At 43.4% G+C, this 24,606-nt stretch overlaps 1 protein-coding gene across 4 annotated transcripts in view; it reads right to left on the minus strand.

Annotated features, from left to right (window-relative positions):
• The window catches only part of LOC130106625 (retinoic acid receptor gamma-A-like), a 125,707-nt gene that overhangs the window by 35,868 nt on the left and 65,233 nt on the right, over positions 1-24,606 (minus strand). For all 4 annotated transcript variants that reach the window (XM_056272806.1, XM_056272807.1, XM_056272809.1 and 1 more), the window contains 5 exons: positions 3,876-4,024; positions 3,445-3,586; positions 3,161-3,324; positions 2,765-2,941; positions 2,025-2,229 (listed from right to left, as the gene is read on the minus strand). In XM_056272806.1, coding sequence (XP_056128781.1) covers positions 2,025-2,229; positions 2,765-2,941; positions 3,161-3,324; positions 3,445-3,586; positions 3,876-4,024 — 837 coding nt within the window. The remainder of the gene's footprint in view (positions 1-2,024; positions 2,230-2,764; positions 2,942-3,160; positions 3,325-3,444; positions 3,587-3,875; positions 4,025-24,606) is intronic.

The following is a 24,606-nucleotide window of genomic DNA, read 5'->3' on the forward strand; positions in this document are numbered from 1 at the left end:
ATATACTGATAAAACATATACTGATATATACTGATAAAACAAACTGATAAAATATATATTGATATAACATATACTGATAACATATACTGATAAAACATATACTGATATAACATATACTGATCAAACATAAGGAATTCTCTCTATGGTATTTTGAATGTCTTGGTTTCACATATTCAAAAGACCAAAACCATTCCTTAACGGGAACCCAACATCCTATTCATTTTCGCCACAGGTGGAAAAAATAATGGCTCCAGAAGTAATCCAGAAGCCATGAAATGACGACAACACTTTGGTGGTGCATGGTGCCAAAAATTACAGTTGCACTTATCAACACACACAGTGAATATTATAAGTCTACACAGGCCTGTTAAAATGGCAGGTTTTTGTGATGTAAAATAATGAAATCAAGACAAACCATGACAGAACTGTTTCCACATTTTTTAAAAATTGCAGCCTATAAAAATAAAGTGAAAAATAACCAGAAATATTTTAAGGGAAAAAAACCCAACAGAAACAAAAGAAAACAAAACGTACAATAAGCTGGTTGTATAAGTGTGCACATCCCTAAACTAACTCTTTGTTGAAGCAGCTTTGCATTTTAATGCAGCACCCACCCAGTCTTTTTGGGTGAGAGTCTATGAGCCTGGCACACCTTGACTTGACAATAAGTTCCCACTCTTCTGTGCAAAAACCTTCTGGATCCATCAGATTGTGAGGACATCTCCTGTGCACAGCCCTCTTCAGGTCACCCCACAGATCCTCTGTTGGATTCAGGTCTGGCCTCTGGCTGGACCTTTCCAAAACGCTGACCTTCTTCTGGTGAAGCCAGTCCTTTGTTGATTTGGATGTATGCTTTGGCTCGTCGTCATGCTGAGAGGTAAAATTCCTCTTCATCCTCAGCTTTCTAGCAGATGCCTGAAGGTTTTGCACCAAATTTGACTGGCCTTTGGAGCGCTTCACGGTTCCCTCCACCTTGACTAAAGCCCAAGTTATGGTTGAAGAAAAGCAGCCCCAAAGCCTGATGCTGCCACCACCATGCTTTACCATGGGTCTGGTGTTCTTCTGGTGATGTGCTGTGTTGTTTTTGTGCCAAACACACCTTTTGGAATAATGGCCATAAAGTTCAACCTTGGTCTCATCAGACCATAACACATTTTCCCCACATGGTTTTGGGAGACTGGATGCATCTTTTTGCAAAATTCAGCCGGGCTTGGATGTTTTTTTTTGTTCATGTGAAAAGGCTTCTGTCTTGCCACCCTACCCCACAGCCCAGACACATGAAGAATACAGGAGATTGTTGTCACATGTAGGGAGCAGCCAGTACTTGGCAGAAGTTCCTGCAGCTCCTTTCATGTTGCCGCAGGCCTCTTGGCAGCCTCCCTGACCAGTTTTCTCCTCGTCTTCTCATCAGTTTTGGAGGGACGTCCTGTTCTTGGTGATGTCACTGTTGTGCCATATTTTCTCCACTTGTTGATGGTTGTCTTCACTGTGTTCCATGTGTTTCATCTAATGCCTGGGAAATTATTTTGTACCCCCCTCCTGATGGATACCTTTCAACAATGAAATCCCGCTCATACTTTGTAAGACCTTTGTGGACCATGGCTTTTGCAGTTGGATGCAACCAAGAAGATGTCAGAAACTGCTACAGGAAAAGCTGAACTTTATTTGGGGTTCATCACTGTCACTTTAATGGATGGCAGGAGTACACTAACTACTATTTAACTTGAGTTTGAATGTGACTGGTTAATTCTGAACACATCCACATCTCCAGTTGGGTGTGCACACTTATGCAACCAGATTATTTTAAGTTTTTTTCCCCCTAAAATGTTTCTGATTGTTTTTCACTTTATTTTTACAGGTTGCAATTTTTAAAAAAAGTGAAAGAAGTTCTGACAAGATTTATCTTGCTTTCATTTTTTTATGTCACAAAAACATGCCATTTTAACAGGGGTGTGTAGCCTTTTTATATCGACTGTAGATGCTGGTTACAAACAATGCTGAGCCAGAAGCCTCTCATGCACTACCTCCACAGATGAGGCAGATGGCGCTGAGGAGGCCGGTCTCCGTGTCATCCATCTCCAGCGGCAGCAGTTGGCCAGCAAAGGCAAACACCAGGTCTGTGAGAGGGCCGAACCCGGCGTTGTGCATCTGGGTCCGGTTTAGAGTCAGGCCATCTGAGAAGGTCATGGTGTCCTGCTCTGGAGTGTAGCGAGTACAGATCCTCAGCATCTAGTCAGAGGACAGAAAGCAGTTTAAAGAAGAGACCGGAACAAGCAACATGAGCAATATCTACTACTACTACTACTTTCAGCTGCTCCCGTTAGGGGTCACCACAGCGGATCATCCGTTTCCATCTCTTCCTGTCCTCTGCATCTTCCTCTTGTCACACCAGCCACCTGCATGTCCTCCCTCACCACATCCATAAACCTCCTCTTTGGCCTTCCTCCTCTCCTCTTCCCTGGCAGCTCCATATTCAGCATCCTTCTCCCAATATACCCAGCATCTCTCCTCCACACATGTCCAAACCATAGCAACATGAGCAATATAAGAATGGAAGTTCTGCCCAATAAGAAGTCATGCAAAGTATTCAATGTAGATTTTTGTGAACTAGTTATTCTTATAAATTGGCACCTGAGCCAGCACTGGAGGGGGGAGGGGTTAAAAGGGTTAAAGGAGTGTGATAAATGAAAGAGCTGGAGGAGGGAAAACATGGAAGAGAAGAAGGTTGGGGAGGAAGTGGTGATGACACCGTGTGTTTGAGTACCAGGATGTCCAGGCATGCAGATTTAAGGAGGGTGATCTGGTCAGCAATGGTGAGCGAAGTGAAGCCTGGCAACCGCTTTGCAAACTCCACAATCTTTATAATGCACTTGGTGGAGAGCTCACTGAACTTGTCCCACAGGCCCAGGTCCAACTGTACTCTGTGGTCAGCGCTGGAGTTCTGAGAGACAGGAAGAGGAACGTGGTAGTAAGCACGATGTGCCCTGGTCTTTCTGGTGAGGCGGTCAGATAACATATGTACGTATGTGTGTATGTATGTGTGTGAGTATGTATGTATGTGTGCCTGTGTGTCTCTCGACGTGTGTTTCTGTTTATATATATATATATATATATATATATATATGTGTGTGTGTGTGTGTGTGTGTGGTGGTAAACTCACTGTGGTATATTTGCCGAGCTGGCACAGAGATGGGAATGTCTCTTGGTGAGCTTTGCTGACTTTGTTGACCAGCTCTTCCAACTCTCCACTCAGCTCATAACTCTCTGGCAGCACCACTTCCTCCTTCACATCCTTCTTCCTTTTGTTCCTGTCATTACGCACCGCTTATTTGTTTCGGGAGAAAAACAATAACACTTTTAATATTACTATGCACGTCCAGTTGCTGTAGTGGAAAAAAAGCTTCATGAATATTTGACAAGGCCCGTCCCTTCTGAGGCACTCACCTTCTTTGGACATCCCGACCTCAAAGCATTTCTGCAGCCGACAGTACTGGCAGCGGTTGCGGGTCACTTTGTTGATCTGGCAGTTCTTGTCTCGGTGGCAGGTGTACACCATGTTCTTCTGGATGCTGCGGCGGAAGAAGCCCTGAAAGACAAGAAAGACCAAAACTGTCTTTGAGCTCCAAGGCCAACGCATAACACAGTGCAGTGTTGGTTAGGAAACACTAGAGGGCGGCTCAGCAACAACCACAATAATAACAGCTTTGTGGTGCATAGTCTGAGCCTTTGACTCGTCTACTGAAAACACCAGATTTCCTCTCACACCAGATTTCCGCAGGCATCAGCTGTTCCTTTGATGCTAGTCCCTTAAATACGAATCCCTCGGTTGCTAAATTCGCTGAACTTCTTTTTTCTTCCTATTTTGTGAGGCTTACCTTGCAGCCCTCACAGGAGCTCACACCATAGTGATAGCCAGACGACTTGTCCTGGCACACAAAACAAGGCTTGTAGATGCGTGGAGGAGGTGGAGGAGACGGAGAGCTGGGCACCATCTCCTCTGAGCTTGTACTCTGGGTCTCCACCGCTGCAGAGAGAGAGAGAGAGAGAGAGGTGGGGGGGGGGGGGGTTCATATGCATTTAGGCTCTGAAGGTACTTCATTATTGTCAGAGCATAATCTTATTTACCCAAGTTCTTTAAGTCTTTGAAACTGTGATGAAAGCCAATACAGGCCCTGATAAGGGGAGAGAGGGGTTAACAACAAGCCCCTCCACCCTACAGCCCACCCTGCGGAGCTTACCCAGAAGGCAAGCTCAAAGGCACACATTTTAAGAGAAAAGGGAGGGGCGACAGTGTTGACTGACACAGAGTTAAAAGAGACACAATTAGCTGATGGCCAGATGACCCGGCTGATAAAACCCTGATTGGCAGCTGAGATTTGATTGGCTTCTCCTTTTACAAGCAAGCGGGAGAGCAGAATACCTCTGCTCCTTCTTTTGACTGACTTCTGAAGTGTGTGTGTGTGTGTGTGTGTGTGTGTGTGTGTGTGTGTGTGTGTGTGTGTGTGTGTGTGTGTGTGTGTGTGTGTGTGTGTGCGTGCGCACACAGAGGATGCACACCATGTGTGCATTTGCATTTTTATTTGGAAGGCTTCCAAAGCAGAGCTGCCTATATACCTTGAGCCCCATGTGAACAAACAGAAGCGGGGTGTTTATGGGCTGTGTCTGCTGCCCCCTCCCCTTATACTGTCTCAACTGCCCCCTCCCCTTCTACTGTCTCAACTGGCCACACTACATATCTGCACCATTTGCTGTCCACAGGCAAAGCCGTTCAACGGCTGCTGATGAAGTCACTTCAAATAAACAATGAAAACACAGATAGCATCCACACGTCACACCACACCGACCCCTTCCACGCTGCACCCACACAAGGTGACTTTCATACACCTGCTTTACACTACTGGCAACCCAGAGAAGCACCCTGATTCCGTTATATGTGCATTTCAACTTTCACCTTTGGTCACCCCAACTTCACCTCCTTCTGCTCCTCCCCAACCCCCTCTCTCCCCGACTCCCATGTTTCCTGGCCCTAAATACCTCTGAGCAGGCTGGACGGGGTTTAATAGAGGTCTGGGCTCATAAGCTGCCCTATAAAGGCTGTGCATGGCATGGGAAGGAGGCCCCCGGCCAAGCTGGCTACATCTTTATTGGAAGCCGGTCACCTTGCGCACCCTATTCACATTAACAGCGCCATCCTTGGACCCCTCCACAGTATAAAAAAAGAAAAAGACTCTGGGGTCAAAAATCCAGTCACAACCCCTCCTGACAGTCCCACATGTGCTCCTCAGCCTCCCCTACCAGGACATCTTCAACCTGGACCTCCACCCACCCTGCTCACACAGCCATTAACAACAGGCCAGGCTTCTGAAGGAGAGAATGGGCATAAAGGAAAAAAGATAGTAAAATGAGAGAAGAACAAATGAAAAAAGAAAAGGGGGGGGAAGAAAAGGAGGTGAAGTTGAGGACGGGGGCTTCCCAGGGGCTGGAGAGGTCAAATGAAATTCAAATCGTTTTAGCTTTGACCTTGACTTACGAGATGTTAGCTTGCTTCTGCTAACTACATAATTACTATCCACAGATAGATAGATAGATAGATAGATAGATAGATAGATAGATAGATAGATAGATAGATCATGTTGAAATTGAGAAGCTCGGACTGATTTTTTACAACTGAAACTACATTTTTATCATTATGAAGAGAGTACAGTACTAAAAAAAAAGGACTGTTGAGTACTGGTATCAGTTTGAATGTGAATGGTACCCAACCCTGAAAAAAATAAATGGTCTTATTGTAAGCTGGTACTCTGATGGCCACATTTACTCATCACTACTTAAACATTACCACTGTCTCCTAGTGAAATGTACTATTCAGTGTACTTGACTGTGAGATCACAATACCTTTGAATAATCCTGATCAGGATTTACAATTTAAAGAATTACTGAGCTACTGTGTACAGCTGGTTAGGATGACAGGAAACTGTGGTTTGCAGAACATCTCCCATTGGTCAGCAGACAGGCTACAGGCTCATGGCCAAGCTAACCTGATCAGTCAGTTAAAACCAACAGAACAGAATAGAAGTAGAATAGAACAGAGTAGACTAAAGCTGCTCCTCTGTAACAAACCATTGACCTGTAGCGTTAACATTTATTTAAAAACAAATCTTAATAACAGAGGTTAATAACTAGCTAGTTATCCTTTGCATCACAAATCTCTAGACAGATGGATTTCTAACCAGCTAGCTAAAGTACACAACAAACAGTGGGGTTTATGAAGCAGTGCATGACTAGATGTAATAGCTACCCATCTACCATCTATAGGACGCAGTCATCAGCATAGCAGCATGAACCCAGCTGCCCAACAACACTCAGCTTCCCCGCACGCCAGGGGCACGTCCACCTTATGAGACACACTCACACTGCCATCCATCCATCTAGCCATCTATCTGGTTATTTATTTATTTAGGACATTTTGTTGTAACACACCACATTAAATAACCCTCACCAATAGCACACATAGCAGCGAGGTTAGCTACTGTAGTGGGGTTGGGAAAATGGGGGAAAAATAGATTAAAAAAAAGAAGAAGAAACGTTTGGCTGGCCATTGCCCTTACTGTGTTGGACTTGACCAGGCTGTGGGTGTAGGCAGGGGTGACGTAGTCTCTCTCTTTCTCTCATGCAGAATAATCATTTGGGCTGTGCAGAAAGTGTGACTGCACAGGGCCTCACACCTGGCCTACCAGCCTGCAGTTTTTTTTTAATATATAATTTTTTTATGACTGTTCTTGACCCAACAGGCTTCTAGAATGAAATCCCTGTGTCATTCCCATTATGCATAGCCAAGGTCACATGAAAAAAAGCTAACAGTTATTCAAGTTTTTTCATTTTGATATTGCGTCATTATGTAGTGCGTGCTCCATCTCTGCTTTTACAGGAAGACGAGGAAAGGGAACAATGTCGGATGCACAAGAGCACGACTGATTTTGTAAACACGAGTCAGGTGCCAAGAAAAGGAAAACAATTAAAAAGAAGGAAGAATTTCATTAATCACTGTGATGATTGCTGGATAAATCTGTCAACACTTCCAGAGATGTGGTGGCTGAGAAGAGATGTGGTGGCTGAGCAGAGGTGTGGTGTCTTGAGCAGAGGTGTGGGGGCTGAGCAGAGGTGTGGTGTCTGAGCAGAGATGTGGTGGCTGAGCAAAGGTGTCGTGGCTGAGCAGAGACGTGGTGTCTGAGCAGAGACGCGGTGGCTGAGCAGCGGTGTGGTGGCTGAGCAGAGATGTGATGTCTGAGCAGCAGTGTGGTGTCTGAGCAGCGGTGTGGTGGCTGAGCAGAGATGTGATGTCTGAGTAGCAGTGTGGTGTCTGAGCAGCGGTGTGGTGGCTGAGCAGAGATGTGGTGTCTGAGCAGCGGTGTGGTGGATAAGCAGCGGTGTGGTGGCTGAGCAGAGATGTGGTGTCTGAGCAGAGGTGTGCTGTCTGAGCAGAGGTGTGGTGGCTGAGCAGAGCTGTTGTGTCTGAGCAGCGGTGTGGTGGCTGAGCAGAGATGTGGTGGCTGAACAGAGATGTGGTGTCTGAGCAGAGGTGTGCTGTCTGAGCAGCGGTGTGGTGGCTGAGCAGAGATGTGTCAAGCAGAGATGCGGTGGCTGAGCAGAGATGTGGTGCCTGAGCAGAGATGTGGTGGCTTAGCAGAGGTCTGGTGTCTGAGCAGAGGTGTGCTGGCTGAGCAGAGATGTGGTGTCTGAGCAGCGGTGTGGTGGCTGGCTGAGCAGAAATGTGGTGTCTGAGCAGCAGTGTGGTGGCTGAGCAGCGGTGTGGTGGCTGAGCAGAGATGTGGTGGCTGAGCAGCGGTGTGGTGGCTGAGCAGAGATGTGATGTCTGAGCAGCGGTGTGGTGGCTGAGCAGGTGTCCAAAGCTAGCGGGTTCATGTGACTGTGAGCGTAGGCTACGTGTAATGACTGCTCTGAAAATGATGTAATATAGACCTGAAATACTGAATTGTAACATACTGTCATACTTCAACATGCTAAAATAAGTGACAGTTGAGCTGACTTGATGATGTGAAGCCAATAGTTTTACACTTGATATTTTTCCTGTGAAAGACTGTAATAGCAAAAAGTAATAGCTGAGACTGTGTGCATGATGCTGCTGTATTATTCGACTTGTTAAACATGTATTGCACCCAGATTACATGTGCAGTAGAACTAGAATATCGTGATTCATGCGCATGCATGGGCCTCGCATGTCAAATTGCAGAGCCCCCCCGCACGGGCCTCGTTAGAAACCTTGCAGTCGTGAATAATCTGATGTGGTCGTGTGTCGGTGTGCCAGATGCCACAGCGCAGGTGAGTCAGGAGGCTGTTGTGATGATGGGCGGAGCACATGGAGTGATGGGCGGGGCAGAAAGATTGATGGGTGGAGCACACTGAGTGATGGGCACTGAAACTGAAAATGTGAAAGACTGAGGCTTGAGAGAACAAGGGGGGGAAGCAGTTCCAGTTGAGAAGCTGCATGTGGCGCCGGTGGAGAGGAAGTGACTGGTGTGTCTAGAGGTGGAGGGACCATAACTGAGAGACAGACAGACAGATAGAAAGACAGATAAAGGGAGGGAGGGGTTATTTTACCTGGCAAAGGAGCCAAGATCTGTCAGGATCTGTCATCGCTCTGAACTCAGCACGGCCCTAAAAACCTGGTCCTTAAAAAAATGTGCCTCTCCTTTTTTTCCTTCACCTACAACTAACCCCCAGGTCTGTCATAATGTCAATCAACACACCTCTATCAGAGGCACAACGAGGCAGCCGCAGACTCTGATCCTATGAACCAGATGTACCAGTTAGCACGATACATCTGGAAATGAACACGTGATGAGTTCCTTTGCATGGTTTCACATGTAGGGTGAGGAGAGGTTCCACCCACCTTTGTGTTTCTGTATTTCTATCTTCGGCTTAGTGAGGACTAATTTGAGTTTTTAACCACCAGAGTGGGGATATTTTTTTGGACAGTGAGGACATTTTGGCCGGTCCTCACTTCTTTAAGGGCCTGTTTTAGGGTTAGGACTTGGGTTTAGAGTTAAGGTTAGTATTAGGATAAGGTTAAGGTTAGGCATGTAGTTCTGACGGTTGAAGTTAGGGTTAAGGGCTAGGGAACGAATGCAGTCAATGAGGGTCCTCACAAAGATAGAAGTGCAAGGATGTGTGCGAGTGCGTGTTTATGTTATATGTTGTTTCAGCCATTCTGTAGTAAAATAAATGCGCCAGTCTGGCAAGAAAATGCCATGAGGTGAAATGGATACAGGGAAAAAAAATTTTTTTTAATCTGCTAGGTTGCACAAAATTATCAAACTCTACCTTAAGTCAGAATCCCAAGGCAAAGCTGACTTCTCTACTTGCCTCATCTAGTCTACATGTGCTTGCTAAATGGAGCTCATGTCATTTGTCTGAGGAAACACAAATCCTCAACACTACAATCCCCACATGAACCCCCTCCGCTTCTCACTGTTTACTCCTCCCACCCTCATGTTTGTTGTCACATCAACACATCACTGTTTAGACAACAAAAGCCCCCTGAAACCCAAAGCCTTCCTTTCCAGCTCAAATGGGAATTAAAGTTTCAGTCCCAATAAGGCTGTTCAAAAGTTGCATATCAGAAATAACTTGGAAGGGTGTGTTTAAAAGAAAACATGGCAGCAGGACACAGGCACATGGGATCCTCCATTAATACAGCTGATGTTTCAATTGCGACACGTCTGTGTTCACTTTCTATGAGGGAGTGCTCATGCGATGCAATGTCCAAGTAAAAGCAGACTCTGGCAAGTCTATAAGCATGACTGTCGGTATGACTGTCCCGCTAGCCTGGTTTATTTAGCCATGCAGGTGAAGAGAGGTGCAGAATAAAGATCAGCAGCTGTCTACTGCTCTGATCTGCAGGGCCGAGGCCGCTGATCTTGTCCAACTCTGTCTGGTTGGTAGCAATGCAGAAGACCAAGGCTCACATCTAAGGGCGTGTTCACACTGGGAGTTATTCTAAGCTGCCAGCACTTTTTCTACAGCAAAACCCACGAAAAGCAGCTGCAGGGTGGGCGGACAGCGGCCTCTCTCAAAGAGCGCTGGGTAGAGTGCTTTTTTTGGCAGAAAAAAGGTGCTCCCCAAAGTCGGGAAGAGCTGAAATTATACAGAAAAGCACTATGATGGGGCGTCCAGGTGGCATGGCAGTCTATCCTGTTGCCTACCAACACAAGGATCACTGGTTCGAATCCCCTTGTTACCTCTGGCTTGGTCGGGCGTCCCTACAAACATAATTAGCTCGGTCGGGCGCCAGTTTGGGGGGAGGGGGAACTGGGGGGAATAGCGTGATCCTTCCATGTGCTACGTCCCCCTGGTGAAACTCCTCACTGTCAGGTGAAAAGCAGCAGCTGGTGACTCCACATGTATCAGAGGAGGCATGTGGTAGTCTGCAGCCCTCCCCGGATCAGCAGAGGGGGTGAAGCAGCGACCGGGATGGCTTGGAAGAGTGGGGTGATTGGCCAAATACAATTGGGAAGAAAAAGGGGGGGACATTTAAAAAAAAAAGGCACTATGACATGAACCACTTTTTTATCAGGCAACCAATCAAGCTGAAGAAGAGGATGATTACATAGTGTTGCATAGGAGGCTGTCTGTTTCTCTTAACATCAACAACATGGCAGTGCATGTGCCGGAGAAAAAGTTGGTGCTTGCTGTAAGTAACTATGAAAATGAGCCCAAGCAGCTTCCTGCTCTTCACTGTGTCCACTGTCAGGAGTGTCTATGGCTTAATAATGGTCACACTATCTACCCCCTACCCCACACACACACGCACACACACACATATATGGTTGATTGTACAGCCATATAAAGAGTTCTTTTACTGCTCGGTGTGTGTGGGCGACAGTGTGTGAGGGATGGTCCATAGATGAGGGATGATCCACAGAGGGATGGTCCATAGATGAGGGATGGTCCATAGATGAGGGACGGTCCATAGATGAGGGATGGTCCATAGAGGAGGGATGGTCCATAGATGAGGGATGGTCCGTAGATGAGGGATGGTCCATAGATGAGGGATGGTCCATAGGGCTCACAGCGTGGCCAAGCCCTGCTAAGTTCACACACCTCCCTGAACCAGAGCTCATATGGGGGGCCTCGTCATGCCTTCGACCTGGACAGGAGGATGACTCAAGTTCTGAGGCACACTCAAGAGCTTCATAGTCATTCACTGAAGAGTGCAATCTGTTGTTCTGTATTGTATCTTCTCTAGCTTAGACATGTATGGAGCGATTAACCATGCTGCGAGGGACTTGTTTATTATGGAAGGAGCAGCCCACACAGAGTTAAAACACCATAAAACTTCAGTCCATGGTGACATGAAGGTCCAGTATACTTGAGATGAGTCTCTTACTGGCTCTGTCAGCTCTCCGAAGAGTCATTTGGATGGCAAACTCATTTTTCACATGGTTCTTGCTTTACTAAGTGTTCTGCAGTGTGCTGTGGAATGTGTGTGCATGTGCATGTGGCATGTGTGTGTGGGATGTGTGTGCGTGTGAATGTGGGATGTGTGTGTATGTGTGTGTGTATGCGTGTGTGTGGGTAAGTGCTGGCAGCTGCATGGGCCATGGACTGTGAATGGTGGTTTTTACTATGACTCGATGATGCACAACAAACATACATACAGGAGTGTGTACCAACATGAAGGACCAGACTACAGAGGAAGGACGAAACAGCAAACACATGCATGCTCCGCCTTTCCTCACTGGTAACTCCTGCAGGGAAGAGACTCCTTTCAGATGAGTCCTTCATCTGTATCTGTAGTCCTTCATCTGTAATTATCTCAAACTAGTGCTGGAACAAGTATCTCAAACTACTGCTGGAACAGGTATCTCAAACTACTGCTGGAACAAGTATCTCAAACTAGTGCAGGAACAAGTATATCAAACTAATGCTGGAACAAGTAACTCAAACTAGTGCTGGAACAGGTATCTCAAACTACTGCTGGAACAAGTATCTCAAACTACTGCTTGAACAAGTATCTCAAAACTACTGCTGGAACAGGTATCTAAAACTACTGCTGGAACAAGTATCTCAAACTACTGCTGGAACAAGTATCTCAAACTAGTGCTGGAACAAGTATCTCAAACTGCTGGTTGAACACGTTATCTCAAACTAGTGCTGGAACAGGTATCTCAAACTAGTGCTGGAAAAAGTATCTCAAACTAGTGCTGGAGGAAGTATCTCAAACTACTGCTGGAACAGGTATCTCAAACTAGTGCTAGAACAAGTAACTCAAACTAGTGCAGGAACAAGTTATTGCTGGAACAAGTATCTCAAACTAGTGCTGGAAAAAGTATCTCAAACTAGTGCTGGAACAATTATCTTAAAGTAGTGCAGGAACAGGTTATTGCTGGAACAAGTAACTCAAACTAGTGCTGGAACAAGTATCTCAAACTAGTGCTGGAAAATGTATCTCAAACTAGTGCTGGAACAATTATCTCAAACTAGTGCTGGAACATGTATCTCAAACTACTGCTGGAACAGGTATCTCAAACTAGTGCTGGAACAAGTATCTCAAGTTACTGCTGGAACAGGTATCTCAAACTACTGCTGGAAAAGGTATCTCAAACTACTGCTGGAACAAGTATCTCAAACTACTGCTGGAACAGGTATCTCAAACTACTGCTGGAACAAGTATCTCAAACTAATGCTGGAACAAGTTATCTCAAACTAGTGCTGGAGCAGGCGTCTCAAACTACTGCTGGAACAGGTATCTCAAACTAATGCTGGAACAAGTATCTCAAATTAGTGCTGGAGCAGGCGTCTCAAACTAGTGCTGGAACACGTATCTCAAACTAGTGCTGGAACAAGTATCTCAAGTTACTGCTGGAACAGGTATCTCAAACTACTGCTGGAACATGTGTCTCAAACTACTGCTGGAACAAGTATCTCAAACTAATGCTGGAACAAGTATCTCAAACTAGTGCTGGAGCAGGCGTCTCAAACTAATGCTGGAACAGGTATCTCAAACTAGTGCAGGAACAAGTATCTCAAACTAGTGCAGGAAGAAGTATATCAAACTAATGCTGGAACAAGTATCCCAAACTAGTGCTGGAACAATTATCTCAAACTACTGCTGGAAAAAGTATCTCAAACTACTGCTTGAACAAGTATCTCAAAACTACTGCTTGAACAGGTATCTCAAACTAGTGCTGGAACAAGTATCTCAAACTACTGCTGGAACAGGTATCTCAAGCTACTGCTGGAACAAGTATCTCAAACTACTGCTGGAACAAGTATCTCAAACTACTGCTGGAACAAGTATCTCAAATTAGTGCTGGAACAAGTATCTCAAACTAGTGCTTGAACAGGTATCTCAAACTAGTGCTGGAGCAAGTATCTCAAACTACTGCTTGAACAGGTATCTCAAACTACTGCTGGAACCAGTATCTTAACGTAGTGCTGGAACACGTTATCTCAAACTAGTGCTGGAACAAGTATCTCAAACTACTGCTGGAACAGGTATCTCAAAGTAGTGCTGGAAAAAGTATCTCAAACTAGTGCTGGAGCAAGTATCTCAAACTACTGCTGGAACAGGTATCTCAAACTAGAGGTGGAACAAGTATCTCAAACTAGTGCAGGAACAGGTTATTGCTGGAACAAGTATCTCAAACTAGTGCTGGAACAGTATCTCAAACTAGTGCTGGAAAAAGTATCTCAAACTAGTGCTGGAACAAGTATCTTAAACTAGTGCAGGAACAGGTTATTGCTGGAAAAAGTAACTCAAACTAGTGCTGGAACAAGTATCTCAAACTAGTGCTGGAAAACGTATCTCAAACTAGTGCTGGAACAAGTATCTCAAACTAGTGCTGGAACAAGTATCTCAAACTACTGCTGGAACACGTATCTCAAACCAGTGCTGGAACGATTATCTCAAGTTACTGCTGGAACAGGTATCTCAAACTACTGCTGGAACAAGTAACTCAAACTAGTGCTGGAGCAAGTATCTCAAACTACTGCTTGAACAGGTATCTCAAACTAGTGCTGAAACCAGTATCTTAACGTAGTGCTGGAACACGTTATCTCAAACTAGTGCTGGAACAAGTATCTCAAACTACTGCTGGAACAGGTATCTCAAACTAGTGCTGGAACAAGTATCTCAAACTAGTGCTGGAAAACGTATCTCAAACTAGTGCTGGAACAAAATGTCTCAAACTAGTGCTGGAACATGTATCTCAAACTACTGCTGGAACAGGTATCTCAAACTAGTGCTGGAACAAGTATCTCAAACTAGTGCAGGAACAGGTTATTGCTGGAACAAGTAACTCAGACTAGTGCTGGAACAAGTATCTCAAACTAGTGCTGGAACAATTATCTCAAACTAGTGCTGAAACAAGTATCTCAAACTAGTGCTGGAACAAGTATCTCAAACTAGTCCTTGAACAAGTATCGCAAACTAGTGCTTGAACAAGTATCTCAAACTGGTGCTGGAACAAGTATCTCAAACTACTGCTGGAACAGGTATCTCAAACTAGTGCTGGAACCAGTATCTTAACGTAGTGCTGGAACACGTTATCTCAAACTAGTGCTGGAACAAGTATCTCAAACTACTGCTGGAACAGGTATCTCAAACTAGTGCTGGAACAGGTATCTCAAACTAGTGCTGGAACAAGTATCTCAAACTAGTGCAGGAACAGGTTATTGCTGGAACAAGTATCTCAAACTAGTTATGGAACAGTATCTCAAACTAGTGCTGGAAAAGGTATCTCAAACTAGTGCTGGAACAATTATCTCAAACTAGTGCAGGAACAGGTTATTGCTGGAACAAGTAACTCAAACTAGTGCTGGAACAAGTATCTCAAACTAGTGCTGGAACAAGTATCTCAAACTAGTGCTTGAACAAGTATCGCAAACTAGTGCTTGAACAAGTATCTCAAACTGGTGCTGGAACAAGTATCTCAAACTAGTGCTGGAACCAGTATCTTAACGTAGTGCTGGAACACGTTATCTCAAACTAGTGCTGGAACAAGTATCTCAAACTACTGCTGGAACAGGTATCTCAAACTAGTGCTGGAAAAAGTATCTTAAACTAGTGCTGGAACAAGTATCTCAAACTAGTGCTGGAGCAAGTATCTCAAACTACTGCTGGAACAGGTATCTCAAACTAGTGCTGGGACAAGTATCTCAAACAAGTGCAGGAACAGGTTATTGCTGGAATAAGTATCTCAAACTAGTTATGGAACAGTATGTCAAACTAGTGCTGGAAAAGGTATCTCAAACTAGTGCAGGAACAGGTTATTGCTGGAACAAGTAACTCAAACTAGTTATGGAACAGTATCTCAAAACTACTGCTTGAACAGGTATCTCAAACTAGTTCTGGAACAAGTATCTCAAACTACTGCTGGAACAGGTATCTCAAACTACTGCTGGAACAAGTATCTCAAACTACTGCTGGAACAAGTATCTCAAACTACTGCTGGAACAAGTATCTCAAACTAATGCTGGAACAAGTATCTCAAACTAGTGCTTGAACAAGTATCTCAAACTGGTGCTGGAACAGGTATCTCAAACTACTTCTGGAACAAGTATCGCAAACTAGTGCTTGAACAAGTATCTCAAACTGGAGCTTGAACAGGTATCTCAAACTACTGCTGGAACAAGTATCTCAAACTACTGCTTGAACAAGTATCTCAAAACTACTGCTTGAACAGGTATCTCAAACTAGTGCTGGAACAAGTATCTCAAACTACTGCTGGAACAGGTATCTCAAACTACTGCTGGAACAAGTATCTCAAACTACTGCTGGAACAAGTATCTCAAACTACTGCTGGAACAAGTATCTCAAACTAGTGCTGGAACACGTATCTCAAACCAGTGCTGGAACGATTATCTCAAGTTACTGCTGGAACAGGTATCTCAAACTACTGCTGGAACAAGTAACTCAAACTAGTGCTGGAGCAAGTATCTCAAACTACTGCTTGAACAGGTATCTCAAACTAGTGCTGAAACCAGTATCTTAACGTAGTGCTGGAACACGTTATCTCAAACTAGTGCTGGAACAAGTATCTCAAACTACTGCTGGAACAGGTATCTCAAACTAGTGCTGGAACAAGTATCTCAAACTAGTGCTGGAAAACGTATCTCAAACTAGTGCTGGAACAAAATGTCTCAAACTAGTGCTGGAACATGTATCTCAAACTACTGCTGGAACAGGTATCTCAAACTAGTGCTGGAACAAGTATCTCAAACTAGTGCTGGAACAAGTATCTCAAACTACTGCTGGAACTGTATCTCAAACTACTGCTGGAACAGGTATCTCAAACTAGTGCTGGAACAAGTATCTCAAACTAGTGCAGGAACAGGTTATTGCTGGAACAAGTATCTCAAACTAGTCCTGGAACAGTATCTCAAACTAGTGCTGGAACAAGTATCTCAAACTAGTGCTGGAACAATTATCTCAAACTACTGCTGGAACAGGTTATTGCTGGAACAAGTAACTCAAACTAGTGCTGGAACAAGTATCTCAAACTAGTGCTGGAAAACGTATCTCAAACTAGTGCTGGAACAATTATCTCAAACTAGTGCTGGAACATGTATCTCAAACTACTGCTGGAACAGGTATCTCAAAGTAGTGCTGGAACAAGTATCTCAAACTAGGGAAGGAACAGGTTATTGCTGGAACAAGTAACTCAGACTAGTGCTGGAACAAGTATCTCAAACTAGTGCTGGAACAAGTATCTCAAACTAGTGCTGAAACAAGTATCTCAAACTAGTGCTGGAACAAGTATCTCAAACTAGTGCTTGAACAAGTATCGCAAACTAGTGCTTGAACAAGTATCTCAAACTGGTGCTGGAACAAGTATCTCAAACTACTGCTGGAACAGGTATCTCAAACTAGTGCTGGAACCAGTATCTTAACGTAGTGCTGGAACACGTTATCTCAAACTAGTGCTGGAACAAGTATCTCAAACTACTGCTGGAACAGGTATCTCAAACTAGTGCTGGAACAGGTATCTCAAACTAGTGCTGGAACAAGTATCTCAAACTAGTGCAGGAACAGGTTATTGCTGGAACAAGTATCTCAAACTAGTTATGGAACAGTATCTCAAACTAGTGCTGGAAAAGGTATCTCAAACTAGTGCTGGAACAATTATCTCAAACTAGTGCAGGAACAGGTTATTGCTGGAACAAGTAACTCAAACTAGTGCTGGAACAAGTATCTCAAACTAGTGCTGGAACAAGTATCTCAAACTAGTGCTTGAACAAGTATCGCAAACTAGTGCTTGAACAAGTATCTCAAACTGGTGCTGGAACAAGTATCTCAAACTAGTGCTGGAACCAGTATCTTAACGTAGTGCTGGAACACGTTATCTCAAACTAGTGCTGGAACAAGTATCTCAAACTACTGCTGGAACAGGTATCTCAAACTAGTGCTGGAAAAAGTATCTCAAACTAGTGCTGGAACAAGTATCTCAAACTAGTGCTGGAGCAAGTATCTCAAACTACTGCTGGAACAGGTATCTCAAACTAGTGCTGGGACAAGTATCTCAAACAAGTGCAGGAACAGGTTATTGCTGGAATAAGTATCTCAAACAAGTTATGGAACAGTATGTCAAACTAGTGCTGGAAAAGGTATCTCAAACTAGTGCAGGAACAGGTTATTGCTGGAACAAGTAACTCAAACTAGTTATGGAACAGTATCTCAAAACTACTGCTTGAACAGGTATCTCAAACTAGTTCTGGAACAAGTATCTCAAACTACTGCTGGAACAGGTATCTCAAACTACTGCTGGAACAAGTATCTCAAACTACTGCTGGAACAAGTATCTCAAACTACTGCTGGAACAAGTATCTCAAACTAGTGCTGGAACAAGTATCTCAAACTAGTGCTTGAACAAGTATCTCAAACTGGTGCTGGAACAGGTATCTCAAACTACTGCTGGAACAGGTATCTCAAACTAGTGCTGGAACCAGTATCTTAACGTAGTGCTGGAACACGTTATCTCAAACTAGTGCTGGAACAAGTATCTCAAACTACTGCTGGAACAGGTATCTCAAACTAGTGCTTGAACAAGTATCGCAAACTAGTGCTTGAACAAGTATCTCAAACTGGTGCTGGAACAAGTATCTCAAACTACTGCTGGAACAGGTATCTCAAACTAGTGCTGGAACCAGTATCTTAACGTAGTGCTGGAACACGTTATCTCAAACTAGTGCTGGAACAAGTATCTCAAACTACTGCTGGAACAGGTATCTCAAACTAGTGCTGGAACAGGTATCTCAAACTAGTGCTGGAACAAGTATCTCAAACTAGTGCAGGAACAGGTTATTGCTGGAACAAGTATCTCAAACTAGTTATGGAACAGTATCTCAAACTAGTGCTGGAAAAGGTATCTCAAACTAGTGCTGGAACAATTATCTCAAACTAGTGCAGGAACAGGTTATTGCTGGAACAAGTAACTCAAACTAGTGCTGGAACAAGTATCTCAAACTAGTGCTGGAACAAGTATCTCAAACTAGTGCTTGAACAAGTATCGCAAACTAGTGCTTGAACAAGTATCTCAAACTGGTGCTGGAACAAGTATCTCAAACTAGTGCTGGAACCAGTATCTTAACGTAGTGCTGGAACACGTTATCTCAAACTAGTGCTGGAACAAGTATCTCAAACTACTGCTGGAACAGGTATCTCAAACTAGTGCTGGAAAAAGTATCTCAAACTAGTGCTGGAACAAGTATCTCAAACTAGTGCTGGAGCAAGTATCTCAAACTACTGCTGGAACAGGTATCTCAAACTAGTGCTGGGACAAGTATCTCAAACAAGTGCAGGAACAGGTTATTGCTGGAATAAGTATCTCAAACTAGTTATGGAACAGTATGTCAAACTAGTGCTGGAAAAGGTATCTCAAACTAGTGCAGGAACAGGTTATTGCTGGAACAAGTAACTCAAACTAGTTATGGAACAGTATCTCAAAACTACTGCTTGAACAGGTATCTCAAACTAGTTCTGGAACAAGTATCTCAAACTACTGCTGGAACAGGTATCTCAAACTACTGCTGGAACAAGTATCTCAAACTACTGCTGGAACAAGTATCTCAAACTACTGCTGGAACAAGTATCTCAAACTAGTGCTGGAACAAGTATCTCAAACTAGTGCTTGAACAAGTATCTCAAACTGGTGCTGGAACAGGTATCTCAAACTACTTCTGGAACAAGTATCGCAAACTAGTGCTTGAACAAGTATCTCAAACTGGAGCTTGAACAGGTATCTCAAACTACTGCTGGAACAAGTATCTCAAACTACTGCTTGAACAAGTATCTCAAAACTACTGCTTGAACAGGTATCTCAAACTAGTGCTGGAACAAGTATCTCAAACTACTGCTGGAACAGGTATCTCAAACTACTGCTGGAACAAGTATCTCAAACTACTGCTGGAACAAGTATCTCAAACTACTGCTGGAACAAGTATCTCAAACTAGTGCTGGAACAAGTATCTCAAACTAGTGCTTGAACAGGTATCTCAAACTAGTGCTGGAGCAAGTATCTCAAACTACTGCTTGAACAGGTATCTCAAACTACTGCTGGAACCAGTATCTTAACGTAGTGCTGGAACACGTTATCTCAAACTAGTGCTGGAACAAGTATCTCAAACTACTGCTGGAACAGGTATCTCAAAGTAGTGCTGGAAAAAGTATCTCAAACTAGTGCTGGAGCAAGTATCTCAAACTACTGCTGGAACAGGTAATTCAAACTAGAGCTGGAACAAGTATCTCAAACTAGTGCAGGAACAGGTTATTGCTGGAACAAGTATCTCAAACTAGTGCTGGAACAGTATCTCAAACTAGTGCTGGAAAAAGTATCTCAAACTAGTGCTGGAACAAGTATCTTAAACTAGTGCAGGAACAGGTTATTGCTGGAACAAGTAACTCAAACTAGTGCTGGAACAAGTATCTCAAACTAGTGCTGGAAAACGTATCTCAAACTAGTGCTGGAACAAGTATCTCAAACTAGTGCTGGAACAAGTATCTCAAACTACTGCTGGAACACGTATCTCAAACCAGTGCTGGAACGATTATCTCAAGTTACTGCTGGAACAGGTATCTCAAACTACTGCTGGAACAAGTAACTCAAACTAGTGCTGGAGCAAGTATCTCAAACTACTGCTTGAACAGGTATCTCAAACTAGTGCTGAAACCAGTGTCTTAACGTAGTGCTGGAACACGTTATCTCAAACTAGTGCTGGAACAAGTATCTCAAACTACTGCTGGAACAGGTATCTCAAACTAGTGCTGGAACAAGTATCTCAAACTAGTGCTGGAAAACGTATCTCAAACTAGTGCTGGAACAAAATGTCTCAAACTAGTGCTGGAACATGTATCTCAAACTACTGCTGGAACAGGTATCTCAAACTAGTGCTGGAACAAGTATCTCAAACTAGTGCTGAAACAAGTATCTCAAACTACTGCTGGAACTGTATCTCAAACTACTGCTGGAACAGGTATCTCAAACTAGTGCTGGAACAAGTATCTCAAACTAGTGCAGGAACAGGTTATTGCTGGAACAAGTATCTCAAACTAGTGCTGGAACAGTATCTCAAACTAGTGCTGGAACAAGTATCTCAAACTAGTGCTGGAACAATTATCTCAAACTACTGCTGGAACAGGTTATTGCTGGAACAAGTAACTCAGACTAGTGCTGGAACAAGTATCTCAAACTAGTGCTGGAACAATTATCTCAAACTAGTGCTGAAACAAGTATCTCAAACTAGTGCTGGAACAAGTATCTCAAACTAGTGCTTGAACAAGTATCGCAAACTAGTGCTTGAACAAGTATCTCAAACTGGTGCTGGAACAAGTATCTCAAACTACTGCTGGAACAGGTATCTCAAACTAGTGCTGGAACCAGTATCTTAACGTAGTGCTGGAACACGTTATCTCAAACTAGTGCTGGAACAAGTATCTCAAACTACTGCTGGAACAGGTATCTCAAACTAGTGCTGGAACAGGTATCTCAAACTAGTGCTGGAACAAGTATCTCAAACTAGTGCAGGAACAGGTTATTGCTGGAACAAGTATCTCAAACTAGTTATGGAACAGTATCTCAAACTAGTGCTGGAAAAGGTATCTCAAACTAGTGCTGGAACAATTATCTCAAACTAGTGCAGGAACAGGTTATTGCTGGAACAAGTAACTCAAACTAGTGCTGGAACAAGTATCTCAAACTAGTGCTGGAACAAGTATCTCAAACTAGTGCTTGAACAAGTATCGCAAACTAGTGCTTGAACAAGTATCTCAAACTGGTGCTGGAACAAGTATCTCAAACTAGTGCTGGAACCAGTATCTTAACGTAGTGCTGGAACACGTTATCTCAAACTAGTGCTGGAACAAGTATCTCAAACTACTGCTGGAACAGGTATCTCAAACTAGTGCTGGAAAAAGTATCTCAAACTAGTGCTGGAACAAGTATCTCAAACTAGTGCTGGAGCAAGTATCTCAAACTACTGCTGGAACAGGTATCTCAAACTAGTGCTGGGACAAGTATCTCAAACTAGTGCAGGAACAGGTTATTGCTGGAATAAGTATCTCAAACTAGTTATGGAACAGTATGTCAAACTAGTGCTGGAAAAGGTATCTCAAACTAGTGCAGGAACAGGTTATTGCTGGAACAAGTAACTCAAACTAGTTATGGAACAGTATCTCAAAACTACTGCTTGAACAGGTATCTCAAACTAGTTCTGGAACAAGTATCTCAAACTACTGCTGGAACAGGTATCTCAAACTACTGCTGGAACAAGTATCTCAAACTACTGCTGGAACAAGTATCTCAAACTACTGCTGGAACAAGTATCTCAAACTAGTGCTGGAACAAGTATCTCAAACTAGTGCTTGAACAAGTATCTCAAACTGGTGCTGGAACAGGTATCTCAAACTACTTCTGGAACAAGTATCGCAAACTAGTGCTTGAACAAGTATCTCAAACTGGAGCTTGAACAGGTATCTCAAACTAGTGCTGGAGCAAGTATCTCAAACTACTGCTTGAACAGGTATCTCAAACTACTGCTGGAACCAGTATCTTAACGTAGTGCTGGAACACGTTATCTCAAACTAGTGCTGAACAAGTATCTCAAACTACTGCTGGAACAGGTATCTCAAACTAGTGCTGGATAAAGTATCTCAAACTAGTGCAGGAACAGGTTATTGCTGGAACAAGTATCTCAAACTAGTGCTGGAAAAGTATCTCAAACTAGTGCTGGAAAAAGTATCTCAAACTAGTGCTGGAACAAGTATCTCAAACAACTGCTGGAACAGGTATCTCAAACTAGTGCTGGAAAAAGTATCTCAAACTAGTGCTGGAACAAGTATCTCAAACTAGTGCTGGAGCAAGTATCTCAAACTACTGCTGGAACAGGTATCTCAAACTAGTGCTGGAACAAGTATCTCAAACTAGTGCAGGAACAGGTTATTGCTGGAATAAGTATCTCAAACTAGTTATGGAACAGTATCTCAAACTACTGCTTGAACAAGTATCTCAAAACTACTGCTTGAACAGGTATCTCAAACTAGTGCTGGAACAAGTATCTCAAACTACTGCTGGAACAGGTATCTCAAGCTACTGCTGGAACAAGTATCTCAAACTACTGCTGGAACAAGTATCTCAAACTACTGCTGGAACAAGTATATCAAACTAGTGCTGGAACAAGTATCTCAAACTAGTGCTTGAACAAGTATCTCAAACTGGTGCTGGAACAGGTATCTCAAACTACTGCTGGAACAAGTATCGCAAACTAGTGCTTGAACAAGTATCTCAAACTAGTGCAGGAACAAGTATATCAAACTAATGCTGGAACAAGTATCTCAAACTAGTGCTGGAAGAATTATCTCAAACTACTGCTGGAACAAGTATCTCAAACTACTGCTTGAACAAGTATCTCAAAACTACTGCTTGAACAGGTATCTCAAACTAGTGCTGGAACAAGTATCTCAAACTACTGCTGGAACAGGTATCTCAAACTACTGCTGGAACAAGTATCTCAAACTACTGCTGGAACAAGTATCTCAAACTACTGCTGGAACAAGTATCTCAAACTAGTGCTGGAACAAGTATCTCAAACTAGTGCTTGAACAGGTATCTCAAACTAGTGCTGGAGCAAGTATCTCAAACTACTGCTTGAACAGGTATCTCAAACTACTGCTGGAACCAGTATCTTAACGTAGTGCTGGAACACGTTATCTCAAACTAGTGCTGGAACAAGTATCTCAAACTACTGCTGGAACAGGTATCTCAAAGTAGTGCTGGAAAAAGTATCTCAAACTAGTGCTGGAGCAAGTATCTCAAACTACTGCTGGAACAGGTATCTCAAACTAGAGCTGGAACAAGTATCTCAAACTAGTGCAGGAACAGGTTATTGCTGGAACAAGTATCTCAAACTAGTGCTGGAACAGTATCTCAAACTAGTGCTGGAAAAAGTATCTCAAACTAGTGCTGGAACAAGTATCTTAAACTAGTGCAGGAACAGGTTATTGCTGGAACAAGTAACTCAAACTACTGCTGGAACAAGTATCTCAAACTAGTGCTGGAAAACGTATCTCAAACTAGTGCTGGAACAAGTATCTCAAACTAGTGCTGGAACAAGTATCTCAAACTACTGCTGGAACACGTATCTCAAACCAGTGCTGGAACGATTATCTCAAGTTACTGCTGGAACAGGTATCTCAAACTACTGCTGGAACAAGTAACTCAAACTAGTGCTGGAGCAAGTATCTCAAACTACTGCTTGAACAGGTATCTCAAACTAGTGCTGAAACCAGTATCTTAACGTAGTGCTGGAACACGTTATCTCAAACTAGTGCTGGAACAAGTATCTCAAACTACTGCTGGAACAGGTATCTCAAACTAGTGCTGGAACAAGTATCTCAAACTAGTGCTGGAAAACGTATCTCAAACTAGTGCTGGAAAAAAAATGTCTCAAACTAGTGCTGGAACATGTATCTCAAACTACTGCTGGAACAGGTATCTCAAACTAGTGCTGGAACAAGTATCTCAAACTAGTGCAGGAACAGGTTATTGCTGGAACAAGTATCTCAAACTAGTTATGGAACAAGTATCTCAAACTAGTGCTGGAAAAGGTATCTCAAACTAGTGCTGGAACAATTATCTCAAACTAGTGCAGGAACAGGTTATTGCTGGAACAAGTAACTCAAACTAGTGCTGGAACAAGTATCTCAAACTAGTGCTGGAACAAGTATCTCAAACTAGTGCTTGAACAAGTATCGCAAACTAGTGCTTGAACAAGTATCTCAAACTGGTGCTGGAACAAGTATCTCAAACTAGTGCTGGAACCAGTATCTTAACGTAGTGCTGGAACACGTTATCTCAAACTAGTGCTGGAACAAGTATCTCAAACTACTGCTGGAACAGGTATCTCAAACTAGTGCTGGAAAAAGTATCTCAAACTAGTGCTGGAACAAGTATCTCAAACTAGTGCTGGAGCAAGTATCTCAAACTACTGCTGGAACAGGTATCTCAAACTAGTGCTGGGACAAGTATCTCAAACTAGTGCAGGAACAGGTTATTGCTGGAATAAGTATCTCAAACTAGTTATGGAACAGTA

Source organism: Lampris incognitus, chromosome 2, assembly GCF_029633865.1.
Source record: "Lampris incognitus isolate fLamInc1 chromosome 2, fLamInc1.hap2, whole genome shotgun sequence".
In the NCBI taxonomy this organism is placed as follows: Eukaryota; Metazoa; Chordata; class Actinopteri; order Lampriformes; family Lampridae; genus Lampris; species Lampris incognitus.